This window comes from Betta splendens, chromosome 2 (assembly GCF_900634795.4).
Source record: "Betta splendens chromosome 2, fBetSpl5.4, whole genome shotgun sequence".
In the NCBI taxonomy this organism is placed as follows: domain Eukaryota; kingdom Metazoa; phylum Chordata; class Actinopteri; order Anabantiformes; family Osphronemidae; genus Betta; species Betta splendens.
The window spans coordinates 11,841,496-11,865,233 of NC_040882.2; the positions used below are offsets into that span (position 1 = coordinate 11,841,496).

General features: G+C 46.3%; 1 protein-coding gene and 1 long non-coding RNA gene across 5 annotated transcripts in view; one reads left to right on the forward strand and one right to left on the reverse strand.

Annotated features, from left to right (window-relative positions):
- nlgn4xa (neuroligin 4 X-linked a) overlaps nt 1-2,017 on the forward strand; it is a 61,172-nt gene extending 59,155 nt beyond the window's left edge. For all 4 annotated transcript variants that reach the window (XM_055503531.1, XM_029175587.3, XM_029175598.3 and 1 more), the window contains one exon: nt 27-2,017. In XM_055503531.1, the coding sequence (XP_055359506.1) occupies nt 27-921 (895 nt within the window). In that variant the 3' untranslated portion in view covers nt 922-2,017. The remainder of the gene's footprint in view (nt 1-26) is intronic.
- Nucleotides 2,018-2,161: 144 nt separating this feature from the next.
- Nucleotides 2,162-14,934, reverse strand: LOC121201675 (uncharacterized). The gene is made up of 3 exons (XR_005896711.2): nt 14,612-14,934; nt 14,257-14,395; nt 2,162-2,837 (listed from the first exon to the last, which is right to left on the reverse strand). It is a non-coding gene; the product is annotated as an uncharacterized LOC121201675 (long non-coding RNA).
- Nucleotides 14,935-23,738: the final 8,804 nt, after the last annotated feature.

Consider the following 23,738-nt stretch of genomic DNA (forward strand, 5'->3'; position numbering starts at 1 on the left):
ATCTGTTTCCTGTTTTCCTCCTCCAGGGACCCAAACCAGCCGGTTCCACAGGATACAAAGTTCATCCACACGAAGCCCAACCGGTTCGAGGAGGTGGCCTGGGTCAAATACAACCCTAAGGACCAGCTCTACCTGCACATTGGCCTCAAACCTCGAGTCCGAGACCACTACCGGGCCACCAAGGTTGCTTTCTGGTTGGAGCTGGTTCCACATCTGCATAACATAAATGAGATTTTTCAGTACGTCTCCACTACGACTAAGATCCCCCCGCAGGACACCACCCCCTACCCTTACACCAAACGCTTCCCGGGCAAGAACAACTGGCCGTCCACCACGCGCCACCCGGGCGTGCCGCCCGCCAACACCAAGCAGACCACGGACCAGCGCAAGAGCGGCGACCTGACCGACGAGTCGTCCGTGGTCATAGAGACCAAGCGGGACTACTCCACCGAACTGAGCGTCACCATCGCCGTGGGGGCCTCGCTGCTCTTCCTCAACATCCTCGCGTTCGCGGCGCTCTACTACAAGAAGGACAAGCGGCGGCACGAGTCCAACCGCCGCGTGCCCACGCCGCAGCGCAACTCGGCCGCGGGCGGCGCGCCGTCCGCCGCCAACGACGTGGCGCACCTGCAGAGCGAGGAGCTGATGTCGCTGCAGATGAAGCAGCAGCAGCTGGAGCACGAGCACCACCACGAGTGCGAGTCGCTGCAGGCCCACGACACGCTGCGCCTCGCCTGCCCGCCCGACTATACCCTCACCCTGCGCAGGTCGCCCGACGACATACCGCTGATGACGCCCAGCACCATCACCATGATCCCCAACTCTCTGGCTGGCATGCAGCCTCTGCACAATTTCAACACTTTTGGTGGCAGCCAGAACAGTACCAATCTGCCCCACGGCCACTCCACCACACGGGTATAGCTCTGCCGGGCTCCTTCTGTGTCAGCCACTGGACGCGCACGGCCGGAAGCCACTGACTGTGTGAAGCACACACTCTAAAGTCTCAGATGTTATTTTGCTATCATGCCTCATGAAAATATTCAAAGTGAATGTTACTATAGTAATAACTTTATTTGGATCCAAGCTTCGTGGAGTTTTACCAAAAGAAATGGCAACCAGAGGATGACTGTTAATGTTCCTACAGGGACACGTGGACAGTTTCTGTGACAAAGAAGCCTTTCGGAGGCTTTTGTGCCATAACTACACAACGGGGAGACTGAGGCAACAGTTGTTCAAAGGCAACAATTGTGCGAATGGAACATCATATTTTCGTGGTCTTCGTGCATCAGACACCAGACTCGGGCACAACTCTACACCCCAGCCTGAAATGTATTTATGAAAACTTTGTAAAAAACCGGGAAAAAAAGAAAAATGGTATATAGTTGTGTGTGGAAACAGAAAAAAAGAAAAGTTATATTCAAAGAGCTCCTTTTGTTCATTTGTTTTATTTTGGCTGAGATTTTCTTTCTTTTCTCTGTTTGTGCTTTTTGTTGAGGTGCATGTAAATATATTTACACATGTTTCAGTTCCTTTACGAGTCGTTTCATCGGAAGGACCGTGGCGTGGGGGCGTGGCCCCGCGTTTGGGAGGCGTCATGCGGTGGCCGTCACACCCACTACTGTCTCGTGTGTTGCTTTGTGTCCACTCTTTAGACATTGCATGTCCAGGAAAAGTCCATTTCCAGACACGACTGACTGGATCCCATCACCTGCCGTCATCCCGTTTGCTCCCAGTACAGTTTTCTTTGTGGGCTTTTTTCTGTCTTGCGATCTCAGCACTGCCCGAGCTTACAGTGTGACCAGCAATGTATTATTTAGAAATAAAAGAGGCAGACTTTTCGGTATCAATATTAGTTGGATATGTTTGTAAAGAAATATATGTTAGATATTTCAAATTGTCATATGCTAGCAATATGTAAAGTATTGTGCCAGGCTTGTGATATTTTTGGGTTACAAAAGCAAGTGAATGAGTGTAAATATTAATATTACTATAAAATTACAACAAAAGTAACCATTAATTCTCCTTCTGTTTTGCATCCTGTTACAAAAAAATGGACGTACACCCAGAAGATTTTAAGCTACATTTGTAAATTCTTTAAAAAGATATATTCTGGCCGTCAAACCAGTCAAGATAACAAAGGGTTTTAATGTAGAGTTTTAAAATCCTTGATTTGTCTTATGTTTGTTTGCAGTTTTGCCTTAAGCGATAATAGAGATATTTCTGGCTGGACACCTGTATAAACTTTTTCTGCAACATTTTTAATAAAATATCACAGTATTTTCTAAAAAAAAAAGAGAAAAAAGAAACATGGGTGCCTTGAGTGGCTTTGAATACAAGTTTGTGTGTTGGTCTGATGGAGTGTCGTGCCTGGATCGGGTGCTAGAGACGTTGGAACAGACGCAGGACGGTGGCCCTCGAGAACCAGGTGCGGACTTCACTGTAGTGTAACGTTTGTGTGTCTAAACCAAGACTTTTAATGCACTGGGTGCAACACAGCCGAAGAAGAGGGTCAGCTATGCCTTGTTAAAGCAGCCCATTCATTAGCTAGACCCGAACCATGTTGTTATAAATGCACGGATCAAGGGGAACATTATGAGCACCTGCCTAATACTGTGTTGGTTCCCCTTTTGCTCCTTTAGACCCCTGACCAATAGAGCTATGGTATCTGCTACTAAGATGTCCTGTACGTTGTGAGTTGGTGCCTCCATAGATGCTGTATTGAACTGAGATCTGGTTGTTTGTCAGATACTGACCACTGCAGACCAGCCACAGCCCACGGGCGCTGGCCCAGTCATCCAGCCATCACTGTCGGGGCCTCAACTTCTCCGGCTTCTAACCTGTCATTGAAGACAAATGTTCTGATAGATTTCATGACTGACACATGATTAATGATGATGAAGATATACAGTAGAGTAGTCCGTCTTACTCTGACAGCGATCAGTGTGGGATGGTTTGACGATGCTAAGAAATGTTTTCAGACACATATAGGACTGGATGTTTTTCTTGCTTTGTGCTGTAGTTTGACTATAAATTTAAGTCGCGCGAGAAGGTTTTTACATTGTGTTACGGTTTTTCCCATGATGCAACCACAAGGCCAATTCCACGATGGAAGGGCAGATGCAGATAAAAGCGAAAAGATGCAGCTCTGCGGAGCCTACAGTTCAGCTCGATCAATACTGGGCAACGTTTCACTGGAAAACTTTTCAAACATCGGATAGCATCTGCAAACTGTTTGGGCTCTGCCAGCGAAGCTAAATTCTCTGACTGTTGCCGCCTTGGAGAATTGCTGTTAGGTTCTGCAAAGACGCGGTTCTGAGCTGAATAGCAAAGATCGGAGCTGCTGCCGGCGCCACGGTCGCCCGGCCTCCTCTGACACTTTCATCCCGACTAAGCATCCTGTAGTCAGTAAAACTGTTCTCAAATCACCTTCCCCGCCACTAGCACCACCTCAGCTCCCTGCTCACTATTCATTCTATTGATCCACGCTGCAACCAGCCAAGCAAATTAGCTTTTGACTTAAAACTGAAGTGACAGGGGGAAAATTGAAATCTTTAATAGTAATCTGCAGTTACTGAAGCGCAATGGATGTCTCCATGCCGTCTCCTGTGACATTTGCAAAGCTCCCCCACGAGTAAACGTTGATGTGTAAAATTATTTTCATGAGACGGCAAAAACTTTTATTTCATTACCGGGCCCGTTTGATCCACAGAACATAATCCAGTAAACAAGCCTTATAGATATTGAGCTGAATATTTATTCCGAGGCTGCAGTGCAAACAAAGCAGAGTCAATGTGCAGGCAGGATTTTAATTGGCATGTTGTTTATGCTTAGGGTAATAGGGTGGGTGTGAGGGTGGGGGACAGGAGGTGGGGGACGGGTGGAGGGCTTTTGGTGAGGGAGGGGAGGGGGTGGGGGTGAATCCTGGAGACTCGACTGGAAGTTAATTAAGCTCGCAACAGCGCTCCATCACTCAACCGTGGTCCCAGAACTGTCATTCAAGTGCACCGCTCTCCAGTCGGCCATTACCGAGGCGTATCGATCGCCGCGGTGACAAGGTGGCGCAGAAAATGGGAGCGGGCAGAGACGGAGGTTGTGTGTGGTTTGCGGCGGGGGAGGGCGGAGCCGAGGTGATTCTCGCGCACTGCGAGCGGCGCGTGGACACCTGCTACGACCAGCTGCATCTGAAAAGCTCCAGCGGGTTCCCCCAACGTGAATTAGGATGCAGGTAAATACCTCAGCAGCAAAGCAAGTTGATTGCTTTCCCCTCCCCAGGTGGCTGCAGCCAAAATGGATGAATATAAAATCTTCAGAGTCAATATATATGCAGTTAAGAGGAAAGCCAGCAGAACTGGCCTCCAGTTATCCCCACAACTTTTATTTTAGGAAATACTCTCCTCGGCTCACGTTACAAGTTTCTAATCAGTTATAGCGCGAGCTGACCGACCTCTGGTCGTCTGAGCAAATGAGGAGCTCAGAGGTGATGGCAGCAAAGGATCATGGGACTCAAGCCAGCGGAATCCTCTACCACAACATGCATCTACGCAGCTTCTTATAATGGCTGCACAGCCTTAATGAGTCCTGTGTGTGTGTGTGCGATCTGAAATATTCAGAGCTGGATTAGGATGGTGTCCCAGAGCAGAACTGAGCCCTGAGCCTCAGACACCAGCACCCCTGGGACCCCCCCTCTGCTGCTGTGCCCGTCATAGTTCAAGCCTGGGGCAGGTTCCAGTTCTCGGGGAATGGAGACCACCTGAAGGTGCTCCACCTGGAATTTCCCCATGTTACAAATACAATACAAAGCAGAACTTTGTTTACAGCACGTGGCCTGTAGACAGGAGGGTCATTCATCTGAATATGGCATCTGTCAAATCAGTTTACTGAACCAGCTTTTTTAAATATGATAAAGATAGTTTAAATCAATATTTAATATCTATGAAAGACGTCTGGATTTGACTTGACAGCAGCTCCTGAAGTGAAGGTGAATCACTGCCTTTCACCACAGGACTCCATGGGTTCACTAAGTGAAGAGCCTTTGTCATAAACACGCTGCTACAGTAGTTTGGATCCTACAGACCCCCTAGAACTCCATAAGCATTCCGTGCCAGAGGGTTCCGGTTACGCTGAGTGAATTCACACAATGAAGTCCCAACCCCACGACAATAGCGCCATCGTTCCATGGTCGTCTGTTGTCGTGGATCTTTGGGACGGGTGACGGTGACACATCATCAGGAGGGACACCAGACATTTCACCCTTCACAGCACACAAACACCTACACCGTGCTGCCAGGAGGTCTGTGATTGGTGGAGACAGATGTCGCCGTGAGAAGATTCTGCTGAAGGTGCATGCAGACAGATGCTCGGTGCCAACAATTCATCTCTGGGAAATATGTTCACCATTCCACGGCACCAGAATTGGACTTTGATCCATTCCTGTAAGAGCTTCATCTGTGTGTAATGTACAGGCCGGCCGGACCCCGGCGACGCCACGCGGGCTAATGCTGCGAGCTGGGGGTGTCTGAGGGGAGCAGCTGGGCTCCTCTGATTCCCTCGTTTCTCTTTGTTTTCCTTCTGTCTCGTCTCAAGACCGAAGTGATGAAGTTCAATTAAAATGTTTGTGAGCCGGAGGAGCAAAGGGGGGAGGCACAAATGAGAAAGTCAGCTGCTGAATGCGAATGCGCCGCCACCCTGGGTGCTGCATCAGCCCTCTGCTAGCAGCACCGACAGTCACAGCTGTAGTGAAGTGACTGGAGTGCAACATGGTTTAATGCCATTATTTCAGGTCCACAGATTAGAATTCGGCAGCATCCACCACAACATCCAGCTTCATCCTTAACCGCAGAACAGAACCCACCAAGACGTCTGTCTTTAAATGTCTCTTAGTAGCGTAACACTGTCCATCTTTGTATAGATGTGGCCCTTGCATTCGACTGCGAAGCTCCATATACAGTATGTGTTGCTGCTCCACCTCCATCCGATCGCACAACTCTCAGATCAGATGATTGATCTCTGCTCTGAGCAGCAGTGAACGCTTCAGCCACTCGCACGCTGCAGGCGTGTCAACGCTGGTGGCGTCGAACCCTCTGGGGTGCGTTTAGGCTGGTGTAACTGGGAAATATACAGCATGATGTGTTTATGATCGAATATTGGCCGATTTTACAGTATGTTAGTCTGTTGAGCCAACAGCAGGACAGAAGAAGAAGTCAGACGCTTTAGCCTCATTTGGCTTAAGTTAAACACACACTAGTTTAGCATTCAATTATTTTGAACATAATTACAGTAGGAGAAATATTACACATCCATTTTCAAATTAAACTGCTTTGATTTTCACTTGACTTGCTGCACAATCCTATAAAAATGTAAAAATAAAATAAAATAATAATTGAACTAATTTATTGAGTTACACATTTGCATATTATTTTAGTAATACAGAACTATTCCGTCTATACATATGCTGTATTTATTTATTTACCATGTATGCCACAAATGAATCAGCAAACAGACTTTATTATTTTAACGTATAGTAAATAAGAATGTTTTGCTGTTTTTTTTAGTAATTTATAGTGTTATTAAACTAATTCAGGGAGCTTCTTCCACATCATCATTTCTTTGGTTTAGTTAATCGTCATGAGCAGCAGCCCTGTACCAAGTTGGACAATGGCTGTCGAGACCACGTTCACCTTCGCTGCCAGCGAACAGAGACAACGCCAGCTCTATATATAGCGCGTGGAGGGAGTGTGTCTCCCTCTGATGGAAACCATAGCATGTAGGACATGGAGGTCAGCGGCGGATGATATTCTGCCCTGCTGCTCCGTCGCCGGATGAAACAGCACCGATGATTTATGGCGGCCGGCCGCGCGGCAGCAGCGCGGGGCGCCGCGCTTTCTCCGGCCCCGGCAGACTCCGCCGGAATTGGGTTACTCACAAAATGCAAAGGCTCTGTGTCGGACTAACAAATTTAATCACGGCCATCCTCCCCTGCAGCTCGCTTTAAGGCTGCTGGATCCTCTGGCGTCTGCCTGCCTCCACGCCGCAGACACGGCGCCTGTCCGCGTGGGCGCAGCCGACACGGGAGGGGAGGATGCGCCAGGAAACATTAAGGGCACAAACCGCGGTTTAATCAAAACAACACATCATCCACCCGCCAACGTTCAGACTGAGATTGTAATGAACGCATCACGGGGAAATATGCAAATGGGATTCTGAGCAGCAGTCACGAAAAATTCAAATAGCTAAAGTTCAGCTTCCAGTTGAAAGTAAAGCTCCGTGTTGACAGAGTGTGAATTATTCAATTAATTATTATCATTAACAGTAGCTTTAAGTCCATAAAGACATTTAAGAGGTTTTAGATTTTGTTGTTGTTAGTTCATGATCAACACTTTCAGTTATCAAGTGATTGTGTCCAGCAGCAGAGGAGTCCCATCATCCTCCATGTCTTATGTACAGTAGCTCGCTGCAGATATCGTAATTACGCCCGCTGGCTCGTGCTCGTGCTGAGCCAGTGGTCTATAATCCAGCATCAGCAACACTTGAAGTCAAGTGTGCCTCTTAGCACGTTGTTATTACAGGGCCGTACTGGTAATCTGACGCCAGCGTGGGTATTAGCTGTGGATGAAATTAAATATCTGCGGTCAGCCTTTGTGTAAATACTGTAGTTTTGGATAGATGTGGGTAGGACACGTATGTTAGTGGTTCTGTTTCTGTTATTATTGTTCACCTTAGTTACTGTTTCCTATAACCTAATACCATACATAGACATAGAGTATAAGGGCAAGCCATGGTCTTTCTAGGTCTGTGGAACTAAGGAGTCAGGGCAAAAATCATGTCTGCTTAGTTAAGATGGGTCCATTTTGTTACCATGTGGATCTCAGGTGGAGTCCCATCATCCTGTACCACTATTATCTAGATCAGATGTGTTCAACCAAACAGAAGCTGCTAGTGGACCTGAATGTGGATGATCTGGATGGTCCACATCCACCTGCCATCACTATGAGTCGTCGCCCAGTTCGTGCTCTGCATCACACTGAGCTTTGAGGACTTCCTGTTCTCCCACAGCGCTGAAGAAAGTGACAGAACGCGTTTTATCACGCTGGAAGCCGCGCTGGTGGATTTTTTTTCCTGCTGCCTGTAAAATTCGCTAAGTTGTTGATCCTATAAGTCGACTTGGTTTCTGTTACACTGCTGTAGTTAGAGTCAAGCAAATACCACGATAATCCAATTTCAGAGTCTAGCACTGACTTTAATGAGAAAACAGGCAGCGAAATAAATAAAATAAATAAGAAGGATATTAGGGTCTTAAAAGCTATTCAAGTATGAGCTGCACAAGAAATTGATATAAGTCGCGCTCATATGTCACTGAGGAGCTGGAAGCGTTTCTGTACGACCCGGTCACAGGGAAACGGGGGGGCGTTAGTGGAAGAGCGGTGGACGAGCAGCACGGACACCTTCCCCAAACCGGTCCCACGGCGCCAGCACACACCTGAGTGGATCAGCCCCGTAATGGCTGCTCGGTTTGTCATGTCTGTGCTTAGTGGAGCTAATCACCGCACACACCTGTGGACACTATCAGCCACTGAGCAGATGGTCTGAGCCGGCGTCACGGGCCTGAGGAACAAATACCTCGGCGGAGGAACAGAAATCAAACATTTCGGTCCACACAGGACGGAAGCAGCTGCTTTGCAGACCACAGCTGGTTCTTGCACCAAGCAGCTACATGTAAATGAGTAACGATGGCAACAGCAGCTTCAAAAGCTGCAGTTTAGCTCGAGTCTGGGGTCTGAACAAAGCACCTCGCATGTCTTTCTAAGACAATGACATCAACAGGCAGGCACTAGTGGTTAGTGAGTCCAGGGAAAGATCGATAGCAGAGCAGGCACAGGGTGACTGAAGAAGCCAGAGAAGGGACAAAGACCAGGTCTGTGGAACAAGCAAAGTTTAGACTGGGCTGGTTAACTGGTCCAAGGAGGCGCCAGGCAGGGCCCGGGTCAGAATCCAGCAGAACTAAGCAAAGTAAGCAGGTAGGCAGGCAGACAAAGCGGTGCCGGAAGGTCATGAGCCGACACCTAATGACTGAGTGGCAGAGATCTCCCTGATGAGCAGAGAGGAGTGGAGGTCGAGCGAGGCCACGGCAGCGCGGAGAGAAAGAGTCAACCCAAAGAGACAGTATGTACGGAGATGTACAAATCACACATGGAACGGCACCAGAGCTGGTCTGGGTCCCAACCCGCAGTAACCGTTCGACACCGCGCAGCAACCGGCACAGGAGCGAGACTCGCCCCGGCCAAAAGCGGCGCAATTAACAGCTCGGCGCACGTGCTAATTGTTACGGTAGATAGCGCCAATCAACGCCTCCCCTGCCACAGCGAGTGTAAAAACACACACATGCTGCTCCCACTGACGCTGGGCCTGTTGGACTCCACGTGCTGCTTCCTCACTCAACACATGTCGTGACAAAGGTTTTACACTGTGCTGCATCATGGGTTCGGGCTGGAGGGGAGTCCAGGGGTCCAGAGGCATACAACACACACAGGCCTCCTCACCGCAGGCTGTGTAGCTCCCCTGTGCCTCATCTTTCATGAAGCTCATTAACTACCTGATTACTTGGCAGAGGAATCTGAGAGCTGACTGTAAACCAGCTACTGAAGAGCGTGATTGGACCGGAGACACTCGTCGCCTTCTCCTTTGACAACAGAACCAGCTGCAACAAAGAACAGAGCTGGAGCAGCGGCAGAAGTGACCTACTGTACAGATCTATAGTTCACCAGAGGGCGCAGAGGGTGGATTAATAACAGTCTCAGTCTGCACATTTAAAGAGGCCTCACATCAAAGCACCCAACAAACGTCCGTCGTTGTGAACTTGAAAGATGTGGTTCGATGGAGGCGATGAGACGCTTTAGCAAGAAACAGATGATGTTTGATCATAAAGTTAGACTGGAACAGTAGGATACAACAGGAGGGAGATGGCAGGAAACACCAAACACCAAAGAACATCAGCTCTCAGAGCCTCACGAGGGCTGACTGATCATCTGCTTTACAGGCTCGTCTCACGCAGCTTCGTCTCCGTGCAGGTTCATCCTCTAACAGGACTCAGGTGAAAGCTCATCACGCATCAGACACCTGCTGCGCCGCGGTTGCTCCTCCCGTGCACGAGCGAGTTCCCGCTGACGCATGGAAACGCACAAAGACAATCATCTCGGTCTCAGGTTATTTGAAATCTTGTTTTCATCATCAGGACATTTATCGGCAGACTGAACCCACACAGTGTGCGCTGAGGCTCCGTAACGCTGACCCAGTCTGAATCCACCCCATCACGTCTAACCAAGACGAGAACGTTGACCACTTCAGCTTTGAAAGTTTTATATTTCTCCAACTTTTACTTTACTTCTCCCATTTGAGGTGAGGTCCACTCTGGACAGGTCACCGGTCCATCACTGGACCCCTGTGAGAACACGCACAGTCAGTAGCCACAGTTCTTCAGAGCAGCAGACGGGTTGAGACACGGTCTGAGACTTAGCCTGACACATGGCTCCTCCCCAGCTTTGCCTGATGGCTGCTCTGGGATCATTAAGCAGAGCTGCTGTCTTCTAATATTGTAACATCAGGCGGATGTGAAGATGACACTAAAGGTACAACAGCGGATTATTGAGCCTAGGTCGTCCACTTAAATGGTTTCACTTTCTATGAGCTGGATTCATGTGGAGTTACACAGAAATATTTATAGACGTAAAAAAACACTAATGTTTCAGTTCCTCCCTCTCTTTAATTCAGACTTAGAGAACCTCAGTTATTGTGTCCTGTCCTCATTTGCCAGGCTGCACACAGATAAGAGCGTGGAATGAGACTTCACGCTTCCAGCACTTTAAAACCGAGCGTGGACACAAAAAGTAGACGGTAACAAACTCTGGACCAAATTAACCTGTGTCAACATTTCACAATGAAGCCATTTAAATTAGTCAAGCTCATTTAGTTTATCTGTAAACAGGAGGCAGGCATAAAATAATGTTCCATTGTATTGATGTCAATTATGGATTATTATAAACGTGTCCAAAAGGCCGCTGGACTCTGGGCGCCACAGCCGTCGCTCCACCTGCAGGAGCTCTGTTAGTTCACGGTTCCCACAGCAAACGATGGCCTTGATGCTCTGTTTCCCGAGCGAAGCAGCTCAGGGCTCGACTGCCAAATACCCACAGGGGCGACATAAAGAGACGGAGTAGCACGCGGAGAAAATGCTGAGAGATGAGCATCTACGATCAATACCAAGCCTCTTCAGCGCCACGTCGTTCAATGTGCACGTTAATGAGGACAGTATGGACGAGTTTGTGGTTTTTCTGTTTGGTTTGTCATTCGCTGAAGTATTGTAATTTAAAATAATGCCGTTTCTTTTAACAGTTATTACTTGTGAGGCACCTCATGCTGTTGTTGGCTGTACCAGCTCATGAACTCTTGGACTAGAAGCCTGAAAATCCATGGATCAGGTCCACCCAGTTCATCCATGCAGCTGTCAGATGATAACCTATGCAGACGAGTGTGAGCCATCCACAGCAGACTGTGAATCAGGTGCTTCATACTCTACTGTGCTGTCATACAGTGGATAAGTGGCTAAGTTCCTAGAAGAATTATGATCGATTTCTGAACTTTCTAGAATGACTTCCTGTTTTCGCTGCCTCATTCTAAACTTGACCGAACCTCAATTTTTTCAGCGAAGGCCAGATGTGTCACACAAGTCGACTGTAATAAAATGCAGAAAAGAAAAAAAAAAAACACACAGGAGCAATTCTGACCCGCGTCTCAGAGCCCAGACTGAACACAGTACATGGCACGCGGTCGGCTGTGTGAAGATGTGCAGCTTCACACAGCCGAGGCGCTGGAATAATGAATCAGCTCAAAGTTCACGCCGACAATTAAAGAGGAGGTGATGCAGAGCTCTCTGAAAGGTCAGCTATCAGGGCACTGAGGCTGTCAGAGTCAATGGCTCCGAGGCGCCCACAGGCCTGACATTATCCCCACATGCAACAGTCCTATTAAGGACAACTCCGTTAAGTCCACCGGCTCAGACTCTGTTCCGTTCGCTTCGTTTTTTACTCTGCCCCCACAGGTGAGCCACAGCTCGTGCTATTTGCTTAAAACACCGCTTGATGAGTGTGATGACTCATGCGGCAAAGAAAGGCTTTTCCACGAAACCACATTAACAAAAAGACATAAAAGCACGAGTGTTGGCAAAACTGCATCAGTGAGTCCTGACCCGGACCAGGTTTAAAAACAGGAAACAAAGCCTTCATCTCAGTGTGAGGTTTAAGACCTTAGACAACGCAAACGTGGCCGTCTACCTCGACTAGTTGGGAGTGGGAGCAAGCAGGAAGAACAACATGCAACTGATGAGATAGATGATAACTCTAAAAAGGTGAAGAACAAAAGGAGAATGAAGGTAATGACAAGCAAAGCAACGGTGGCGTGGACGACTGAGAGGTGAGGATTATCAAAAGCTCCTCCACTGTAGATCCAGCTTCAACACAAGCATAGTCAGTGCTTTGTCCTGCAGGAGATGGAATTAAAATGGGAAAAAAGTTTAAAACTGGAGTCAGTGGTTTTAAACTAGAAGCAAAACGTTCCACCATCAACCCCATCAGCAGCATCACAGAAGTTCTGCTTGTTGATCTAACCTATTATAATTATTTTTCTCCTCAACAGCATCAACATCTAGTCTGAACGCGTGGTCCGACCACATATGATTCTGATCCACGAGTCCTCCTCAGCTAAGCCTGTGTATTTCAGGCAGAATTTGTAAAAATGAGTATGAAATGAGATTCACACTATCAGCGGTGAGCTGGCAGGTTCTGTAAGGCCGGATCGGGTTGGCTGATGTCTGCCTGACAGGATTAAAAAAAAAAAAAAAAAAAAAAAAGAAGTTTGAACACCCACTTGTAGGTGACAGTCGCTCAGCAGTAATGCAGCAGCTGGAGACACGGCCACCAGCTAATGGCGACTTCAAGCGCAGAGTCGCAGGGACCGAACGCGACCACGGGAGCTGAACGAACGCGGATCAGAACCTATCAATCCACCAATCAGCCATCGATCCGCTTGCTTATAGCGGCTGTAATAGGTCCCGCTGGGAGCCCGGCGCACTGGGCTCGATAATAGGCCCGGAGTGGGAGTCGCAGTGCAGCCTTCAGGAGGAGCTGTCTGAAGCGTAGTTGCCACAATTACTCCACCTGTCATCCTCCCTCACAAAGTCTAACAGCCTCTGCCACAGAATAATAATATTTAATACATGAAGACATAATTACAGGCGCCCGTGAATGGGACTGATCTGGGCGCCATCATCGCGTCTGCCTATGGATGTTTTTATTTTCCCTGTGCCAGGATGATGATGATGATGATCACAGCCCGGTGTCACCATTAATACACCGGCCACAATTAACGGTGCGCGGCATCTGTCGTCTGATCCGTTACTCTCCGATTTGGCGCGAGCTAACGGGATAAAGCAGCCCGGAGCCTTTTAAACGAGGCGCCGAGCAAACACAGCGGCAGTCCGGGTGATTGATCCTCTGACATAATCTGCCTGGTTTTCATTTCTCCTCGGCCGACCAGGTGACAGGGCCGCGTGCCTTTGTATGAGGAGCTGCTTCACTGGGAGGCGCTGTCAAAATGCCAGGCGGCAACAGGTGGCTAATATAATCCACTGCACGGCAAAGTGTGCAGGAGCGGAGGGAGGAAGGGAGGGAGGGAGAGGGAGCGTCCGTCTCCGCCGACGAGCATCGCCCGTGGTTCGTCTGGAAACTCTCATTGTTTGTTGCCGTGACAACAGAGTAGCACCTGAACCTGGAACCGTGCGCGTTGGCAAACACGCACCTGCAGCGGCTCAGACATGTGACACGGAGGTGAAGCAGATGTTAGCGAACGAGGTTAATTCCTTCAAAGAGCCAGACAGCACAGCAGGAAAAGCAGAATGTAGAGTAATTGGTTTCTGCTCATCTGTTTTCACCTGGACCACAGCAGTGATGTGATCGGTTTCACATGTGGACTTACTGATTAAAACTGTTGGTGCTTCCTGACTTAGCTTGGTGGGGCGGCGATGGAAAAGAAACTGCTCAGTCCGCCATTGTTTTCCTTGCATACCCGTACAGGACTAATATTAAATGGCCGTGAGCGGCCGCTAATCTTCACAGTCCAAAAAGACAAGCAGCTACTCATAACTGTACTCAAACTTCACAGCACAAACAAGCAAAACAATAGTTTAAACAATAGTCAAATAATACTTACTCAGTGCTCATTCCACCGTTCTGCCCCAGCTGTTGTTTTCCTGTTTGTCCTTGGCATCCTGAAGCTAGTTTGGACTGCCGCTTTGTGTACAAGCAGCACAAAACTACACACGCTCTCCCGTCAGCAGTAGAATCCACAACTTCATCCCAGAGGAATCGGCAGCGGGGAAGACAAAATGACGTAGTAATATTGAATTAGTAGCTGGCAGCCAGTCAGAGCTAATATACAAGCTAGCGTTAGCAACATAAGCTAACATTACTGCTGACAGCCTAAAACACCATAAACAGCAGCTCGTAACTATACTCAAACTTCACAGCACAAGTTAAAACTACAAAAGGTGAAATGTGTTAGTTACTCGGTGCTCATTTGACCATTCTGTCCTGGCTGTTTTTTTTCTGGTCTGTCTTGCAGCAATGCCGGCCTGTGGCTCTGCCCAATATCAGCTCTGGTTCTCTCTGCTGTGGGTGCTGGTTCCTTACGGGCAGCCCCGTCCTCCTCCATACCGTAACTCGTCGGCGCTGTTCTCTGGCTCATACTAACCACAAATATCAGACTGTGCTCAAGAACTTGCTGTCTTCTAAATAATCTACAGCGATACATTCGGCTATTGAATATTAGTGCTGTACGGGTATGACAGGAAAACAAGGGAGGACCGAGCAGTTCCGCTCCTGCAGTCTGGCTCCGCCCCCTCCCAGCATGGCTCCGCCCCTCCCCGCCTGACCATTGCTGGGGCAAGTACAGAGGAAACAAGGAAGTTTTTAAGCCTACGGCAAACCATCTGCTGAGGCGTCTTACGGGAGGAGTATCTGCATATCTACATAGAAATTATGGAGCAATCGGAGTGTCCCTTCATTGTTAAATATTACCCGAGGTCGTTTTGGTCAACCCCCAATGAAAATTGGTGGTTTAAAGTTATCCCTTAATCATGAAGGGGGAGCATCTGTCCAATCACCTGCCGCTCCAGCTACAGCCACTAGTAGCAGCATGCAAAACTATGAAGGAATTTTTTTGACCATACATTTTCATATCATCATGACCAACAGATGAATGAGCAGACTATTCATTTAAAACAAACTACACTGAGCTCTCATCAAAATATCTACTGAAAAGTGTTGTTACTGCCGATTCATGATAGTAATAATAATGTGAGGACGTCCAGAGAATGTCGAGTTTCACAGCATGAAAAGAAAATAAATTTTTACTCTTGTTTTTAGGACGTTTCCATTTCCTGTTTTGTGGCTGGAGGAAATAATGTCACAGATGATTTGTCTGGGACCTTGAGGAGAATTCATAAGTACAGCAGGAAATGCATTTTAAGCACAGAATGGGATGATGAAGCATTTAGACGGGACGTTTTCATTCGACATCCTGACTCAACAGGGACTCAATTTTATTTTTGTTATATAAACAGCACGTTTACATTTAATTCGTCAGTAAATGAAAACTCTGTCTCTGGGTGACGATGAGACGAGAGGAGCTGCTGATGTGGGCGCGCTGTTAGTGGCACGGCTCACGTCGGGCACCGAGTTGCTCATCTGACATCAGATCGCTTTTGGAAAGGATAAGCTCAAGGTGAGCGTTTATCACAGACGGCAGCGTCCTCATCGCTGGGAGAGACGGATGAAGGTCTCTGATGGTTTCAGTGGCAGATACATGAGGTGAACTGTGTTTTTGCGAATCATTCCGCCTTTGTTTCAGTCTACAGTAATAACGGTGAGTGTCGGATCATGCAGTTCTGCTGATAAACGGACCTCGATGCAAAACAAAACCGTCGCCGCAGCAGTGAAGCACAGTGAAGGGATCAGGACGACCCGAGGCTCCTCTGCTGCATCCCCCTCATAGGGTTAGAGGCGTCTGCAGACGCTGGGTGATGCAGCAGGACCATGACCCCGAATGTCAAAGGAAATCAGCTTCAGAATGTCTTTAGAGACACAACCGCTGCCTGGTAGAGAAATCCAGTCAGAGCTCTGACCTCAGCCCCACACGAAGACAGACGTTCTCAGCAGACGTCCGTCTGTCATGAATATTAAAAAAGGAAAGCTAAGGTTAAACTAAAATAGCAGCCTGCTGTTTGTTGACTGCTCGGCACTTAGTAATGGATATGTTCAGTGTTAATTATTGAAGACTCCTAAACCTGGAGCTCTGCTGCTCGTTGATCCAAGAGGACCGACCTCGCCGGATAAATAGGCCAGTTAAGCAGCGGCCTGCAGCAGCTGACAGCTTTAAGGGAACAGAACCAAGTCAGCATATCTGATAATTGGCAATTGCCGGAGGGGAACGAAGTCCGAGCGTGTGATGGAAGGATGGATGAAGGAGCGAGGTGGAGTCCGACCTCCTTCTCCTTGTCTTTACGACTTGTCACTTCCCGGCTGGGAGCCCTTCCTTATTTCATCGTTCTCATCATCTGACTTGACCTTTTTTTGCTGGAAAGCCTCCCTTCAGAAGCAGCCTGCTCAAACCCCCCCCCCCCCCCCCCCCCCCCCCCCCCCCCCACACACACACACACACACAGAGGTGTCAGATGTGGTCACTGTCAGACACAGGCGGCTCTCCTGGTGTGACACGCTCATTAATTTAAATGACTCTTGGTGATCCCGTCCTTGAGTCGGCCGATGCGACACCTGTGTCGCCGCCTCGGTGGCAGCCGGCCAACGAGACCCAGCAGCTCCGCGTGTTCTGAACCACACCTGCAAAGCTTAGACCAGGTTAGAAAAAAAAGAGTTTAATGCAAAATATTATTTGAATTCTGGTTTGGCTGCAGAGTTGCTGCCTCGACTTTTCTCACAGTTTTAAACAATTACTGAATATCTTGGCTTTCATAAAGCGTTCCTACTGTTTTCTAAATTATTCTGTCAGTTCACCGTAGGCTTTTTTTTATCTGACAGGACACAAAGAAAGTCTTTTGTGTTGTCACTCACCAACTTTAATGTATTTTGTTATAAGCACAATGTACCTGTCTGATACAACACATTCAGTTTTTAATAATACGCAGAAAGGCACAAAACCCGGTTGAAGACCTGTGGCCTTCACGTGGCGGTAATCATTGTAGCCATGTGGACCCAGGCCACTGCATCCAGAGATGAAGCTGGAGCTCTTTGACTTAGGGAGGAGACCATGCAACAAGATCTCTGGCTAGAACAAAAGATGAAGAAGAGAAGAGACGGAAAAGTGAGAGAGCGTCAGCATCTGGAATCACACATCTGCGTCATATCCGTGGAAAATGCGTCAACGTGGAGGTGTTTGCTGGAAACGTAGCGTCTGCAGGTCAACGTCTATGCAGTGAGGTCAGGATTCATGCCGGGCCGTCATTCTGCATGTTCTAACAGCTTAGTGGCTTTAGAAAAACTCCCACTATAGGCTGCTTGTATAACAGAAATTGACCAATGACCCAAATCCAGATGCAGCAGATCAATGCAGGACTTCAAAGTCATTTTTATTGTCTTCATAAAAGCACCTGAATTTTTTCTTGTTGCAGTACTTTTGAAAGGCTTTAACTCTGAAAAGCAGGCGACAATTTTCTTTTGAATTACACAACCTAATAATTTTAGCATCGTCTAAAATTTCCTTCCTTTTGACAAACTCTGTGACAGCACAAACAGGGGGTCACATGGTTTAACAGCAGCGCCCCGGGGCCTGCGGTACCTGCTGCATGCGCCCTGTAGCTAACGTACTGAACCGAGGCTGACGCCGCTGATCATAGTGACGCGCATGCAGGCTGAGCCATGGCTCAAACTTTGGACAACCTCACTAAGAGAATTTTCTTATTTTGAAGCCCCTCAAAATTCAGACAACGCATCTGAAATGCATCCAGTTTCTACAATTTCCTGGCGAAAATTCACAAAACCAATAGGAAGTGAATGCAGCTACTGTAATAATGAACAGAAATCTGATTATGTTAGTTTGTCCAAATCCCTCTGAGCCCCTGAAATCTCTGATCGCTCCATTAGAGATGTACAGATATCAGGGTAGCCATAATTAAGTCCAGCCTTGTAGGCAGCAGCTACTCTGTGTGAATGTAATTGATGAAACATTTTAACGACGCACGTGAAACCCTCGGCAGCAGCAGCAGCAGCGCCGCAGCTCCTCTCGCCTCGGGCTCCACATTGTTGAGGACAGAACCATTCCTGGACATTTCTGAGCCTGGGGCGAGACATCGCTGGGCGCTGCCGAGGGGTCCAGGGGCTTTATTTGAATGAAACGAGGGGGCTGACCACCTTCTACTGTGCTTCTCTTCCAACTGTGGCCCGCGGTGGAAATGACCTGACTGAGCAGAGGCACCACAGTAAGATTCCTCCTTATTCCTGGTTACATGCACACTTGGACACTTTCCTGTGCACCTATAACCATCCACCCACTGACGAGGGGTCAGAGCAATCGCGGAGCCCCATCACCGAGGACTGGGTTTGTTGCCAGCTGTGTAGTGTAGAGTGTAGCCGTGTCTTGGCCAGCTTTTTCTACCCTTCAGGGAGCTCAGGGCAGCCCCACGTACGGTGATGTCCACAGAGACCCTGATATCAGCTCATGTATCCATTAGCTGCCTCTTACACTCATAAAGCGAGACGTGCTGGCACACACAAGGGCACGTACTGTAATGGAGAGCCAGTATGCAGCCGGGCGCCGGCATCTATAATGGAATATATTTCTTGTCCACAGTCGAGTGACTCTGAGAAGGGCTATAAATAAGAGCTAATATGCATGTAGGGGAAGTCGGGGCAGGAGCCGGTGCACAGACTTCACTTTCACACGTGTTGACCTTAAAGAGAAGCAGCTCAAAGTCAAAACTGTTACCTGAACATGAACCGGGAGAAAATACAAGGGAATTTACTGTATGTTTAAAGGGTCCAGATGCAGCGAAGCCTTGAGTCACCCGTCACCACTGCATCTGCACCGATAATGAAAGTAATTAGTGACCCTTATTACTCAAAGCAGGGCAGATTTAAGTAACATGTTTCATTTCACAAATGGTAAATGCATGTGTGACATCCCCTCCATGTTTACATGTTCAATACCAGATCACTCAAAGCCAAAGAGGAAAGAAGGGAGAGTAACGTGAATGAGTGGTTTGTACGCGAAGGCCATTAAAAGGTGTTGAAAAGACTCATTATCTAGTGGTTCATTAATGGCTACGTTATTTGTGGGTTGTGTTTGTGTGCCAAATTAGAAAATTTGACACAAAACAAAAGATAGAGATCAACTAAGAACCATTAGAGAACTAAAAAACTGACCTTCCACAGAAACATGTGTTTACGTCCTGCAGGTGGAAAATAGTTTTTTATCTTTGTGTGTGTGTGCGTGTGCGTGTGTGTCTGTGTGTGTGTGTGTGTGGGTGTGGGTGTGTGTGTGTGTGTGTGTGTGTGTGTGTGTGCGTGTGTTTCAGATTCCATTTTACATTGTTAATCATCAGGTCCAGTCGTCATTGGTTTAGTAGTCTTATCAAGTCAGAAAACAATCAGTGTCACATGGCAGAGCAGCAACCCTTGCCCTCATCTCTGTCTCATATGATGACTTGGCTGAAAGCATCATTAGAATGACCGTCACCGTCACTGTGACACAGACAATTTTTGTTGATATTAGTTTCTCCTATGTAAGTTTTTCTTACTGTATTATGTGTCCTTGGTTTGGGGGAACTGTCCATGGTGCTGAGCAGCACAGCCACACAGAGACCTCTTGGGACAGTACGTACTTGAATTCAATACTGTATTTGTTAATGCCTATCACTACGGTTGTGGAAATCTTCTTTAAAAAATTAACTAGAGATCATCAGTCTGATAAACCATCTTAAAGTTTACTTTCGTGTCGACACGAGGTGGATCACAATTACAGTACATTTAAGACGTAAAGCACATCTTACTATGTACAAAGCATCCACTGAAGGACTGAGGACACAAGGCCTGTATTTATACCCTGTAACAACAGCCACATGAGCTGTTGACTGGTCTTTGATATACATGGATATACATAACCCCTCTTTACTTCCTTAACAATGAAACCCCCACTATTTGATAACCAAATGTTTAAATATTGACGTGACCAAAGCTGAGTATTTCCTAAAAAAATTGTGGTTAATAAACAACAATTATAACTAAATAAGGCATTTCCAGAAGAAAATGCACAGTGAATTCTTCCACGCTGAATGTATTGTTGAAGAACTGTTGAAAATAGCTTAACAGTGTCTGTCTCTGATTTTTAGGGCAAATAATAAGAAACCTTGGTTTTATCTGAATTTAGTTTTTTTTGGGACATCCAGGATTTGATGTCTTTTAAACAACTTTGAATTTTGACTAGTTTATGTTTTTCATTTGGTTCCAAAGACATATATAGGTGAGCATCTTCTGCACAACAATGAAGTGTTTATAGAATGCTGGGTTTTGTAACTCAGCATCATGCTATTGATCCCTGAGTGACTGATTTCAGATCGACCCTGTGGTGAAGAAAGGTGTGTCCTATGAACCGCCCTGCCGAGCTGTTGCTTTTTCAGCCAAAGTCTGAAAGTCAGAACCAGAAACCAAAGCAAAGAATGTGTGGAGGGCAGGTTATGGCACGCTGCCGCTGCTTGCACAGACATAACCACTTCCTGAAACCTTCCAGCCAATCAGAGCGTAGGGCTCACACACATGCACAGACATGGGTTCGTTCTGCGTGTGGATTCTCAGGGTTACAGGTCAAAGACATCTAGCAGCAGGTGTTAGCATCTCTGGCTTCTCCTATGTCACAGCTACAGTGGCTCCTCTGCCCTCCTCTCCTCAGCCGGTGACCGGTGGTGTGCAGTGAGGTTCATTGCTGGTGAGGCACAAAGTCCTCTGGAGTCAGATTTTACAATCATAATACCTAATAATAGTGTATTTTCACTATTTAATTGTCAGAATGCATATTACTACTGGCCACATTTTACAATTTATCATTCCTATCTCACCTAAAGGAACATACAGTATTTGGTCTTGAAGGAACATATCTTCTACCAGTAAGAGACCTGACCTGTAGCCTTTGTGTAATTTCCACAATTCAGTATTCAGTATTCTATATGAATTGGTGTAAATGTTCAATTTTCACCCTGAGTAAAGTTTTATGTCGATTTTAAAACTTAAATACTGCTTTAATCCGTTTTATAGGTTTGCTCTTCATTAGGATAACATAGAATACTTTACTCAAGGTTCAAATTTACTTCTCAAGCACTTGAATTGTTTTACTTAGAAAATTGAAACTCATTTGTGGGGATTCCCTGCGTTAAAGGATGGAAGCAGCACCCCCTTCTGGATGAGGCGCAGACCTGTCCAGCCTCCCCTAATGAGTTTTCTCTGTCGGTTTTAGTGCGATCAGAGAGAGAGAAAAAGTGGAGCTGCTCACGAACATTCAGTGGGAGTGAAGGAGACGACGCTGTTGATTCTTACTGGTCTACTGAAACCTCGTCTTTTTATCGGCTGGGAGGAGTAAGAGCTGACGTCTGAGCCTCGCTGCTGGTGATGTTGCTCTGCTTGCTGGACGTACAAAGATGCGACATGTTCCCACACATCTAGTTAAATATTAAGTTTTCCAACACAAACATCTGAGTCAGTGAACTAAACATTACTATGAACACAAAAATAACAGTGAACCTAGAATTTACTACCTTTTTTGTATGAAGATCACAAGCTTTTACCTTTTATTCTGCAAAACATTGATACTACTAGATAAAGTATTTCCATAGGAAAATACACATTGAATGCTACCATGCTGAATGTATTCGTGAAGAATTGCCAAAAGTAGCTGGAATATTTAAAACAACTGAAAATAGCTGAAGCATGCCAAGCATAGATAAATGTATCTGAAGAGAATTAGGAGTTGTTTAAAGAGAGATGAATATTTGCAGAAGAAGCTAAAGTAGTTGCATTTCAAATTGAGGAAACCTGAAAAAGATTTGCTGAAATTAAAGAACTGCTGACAATCAAGGAAGTGTGTAAAGGTTTGCTTAGTTTGATGGAATATAGCTTAATGTATAAAAACAATATTATAATTAAACAGTTTTGAGTACAAGAGCTGAAAGAATAGCTCAAAGTTGTGGAAATATTCAATATAGCTGAAATTAGCTGCAGAAGAAGTAGTTGAATTTTAAATTGAGAAAAGTTGGAGCTTTGGAGGAAACATCTGCAAAAAATTCCTAAACAGTAAAAAAGTCTCATTAATTAGTCATAATTAACCAGTCAGAAGCAGAAATAGAAATAAGAGAAAAAGATTTGGATTGGTGCTTTTATTTTGAAAGCATATGGCGGAAGCATGTGCAGGTAATTGCTAAACTGTAACAGTCTCATTACCTAGTCACAATTACACATTCAAAAGCAAAAACAGTTCTATTAAAGCTAAAAATTCAGATTGGTGCTTTTATTTTGAAATGATTAAGAGGAAGCGTGTGATTACGAAACAATCAATCAATCAGTACCTAATCAGTAATATGCATAGAGATGCTACAATGAGCATCAGGAGTTTGACCTGTCAGTCAAAGTTGCAGCTGCGCCGTTGTCATTGGAAAAAGGCGGGAAAATCAGTTCCATTCTGTGCTGTGAAAGCAGAGTTGCACCCCTACTAAACAGGCCTGTTAAAGCAAAACCATAATAGCTGTCAAAAAATAACTTCACTTTATGAATGCCAAGTCTTTAATGAGCAACTGGTATGAGTTTTATGTTTGAAGACTAAAAAATGTGGCCACAGTTGCAATTTCAATATGTTGTACTTCTGGGTTCCTCAAAAAAGAGTCTCACAGAGAAATGAATTAGAGTTTATGGGAGGATTTCTGGAACTCTCTTCAATACTGATGACAATCTTTATCACATTACTGTGATAAAGATTAGAAAAAACAATAAAGTGAATGCAATACAGTTCACTGTGATTATCCCATGAGCCCAAGCCAATTAAAAACGTATACGTTGTCTGTTTAGGCAAAATGAGCGGCGTGGCCTTTAAAGTTCTCCAGTCAGGCCTGTGTTCTGTGTCTCTGTGCTAAGAATCCACCAGCTCCTCAGCTGAGTCACCATGGAGTGTTTTAAATATTCCGGCCATTTTACTGATGCTCTCCAGTTCACAGTAAGTCCACTCATGACTCATGTTTACTCATGGTTCATGTGTGAGCGTTGTCATGGTTATATTGGGTTAGAAACCTACAGGTGCTTTTGCTTTTTAATTTTAGCAAAACTAGATTTACCTTTAGCTTAATGTGTAAATTTAAAACATCAAGTCTATGACTGTCTGACTTTAAATAAGAATAAATACTTTATTTAGCAGCTTTGATTAGAACAGCGACAGGCTGCAGCATTAATTAGACACTAACAAACAAAGTGGCCCTCGGAGAACTTGAATCTATAGGATACGAGTCTTTTATCACTTTGGGCTCATTTGATTCTGGTAAACACAGCAAATTGAACCCCTGAGTTTTCCTTTAGGAGCTCTCTGGGTTACGCGTTAGTAATTTATTCAACGCAGTGTCGCCGGGCTCCGTACGAGGGTGAACCCGA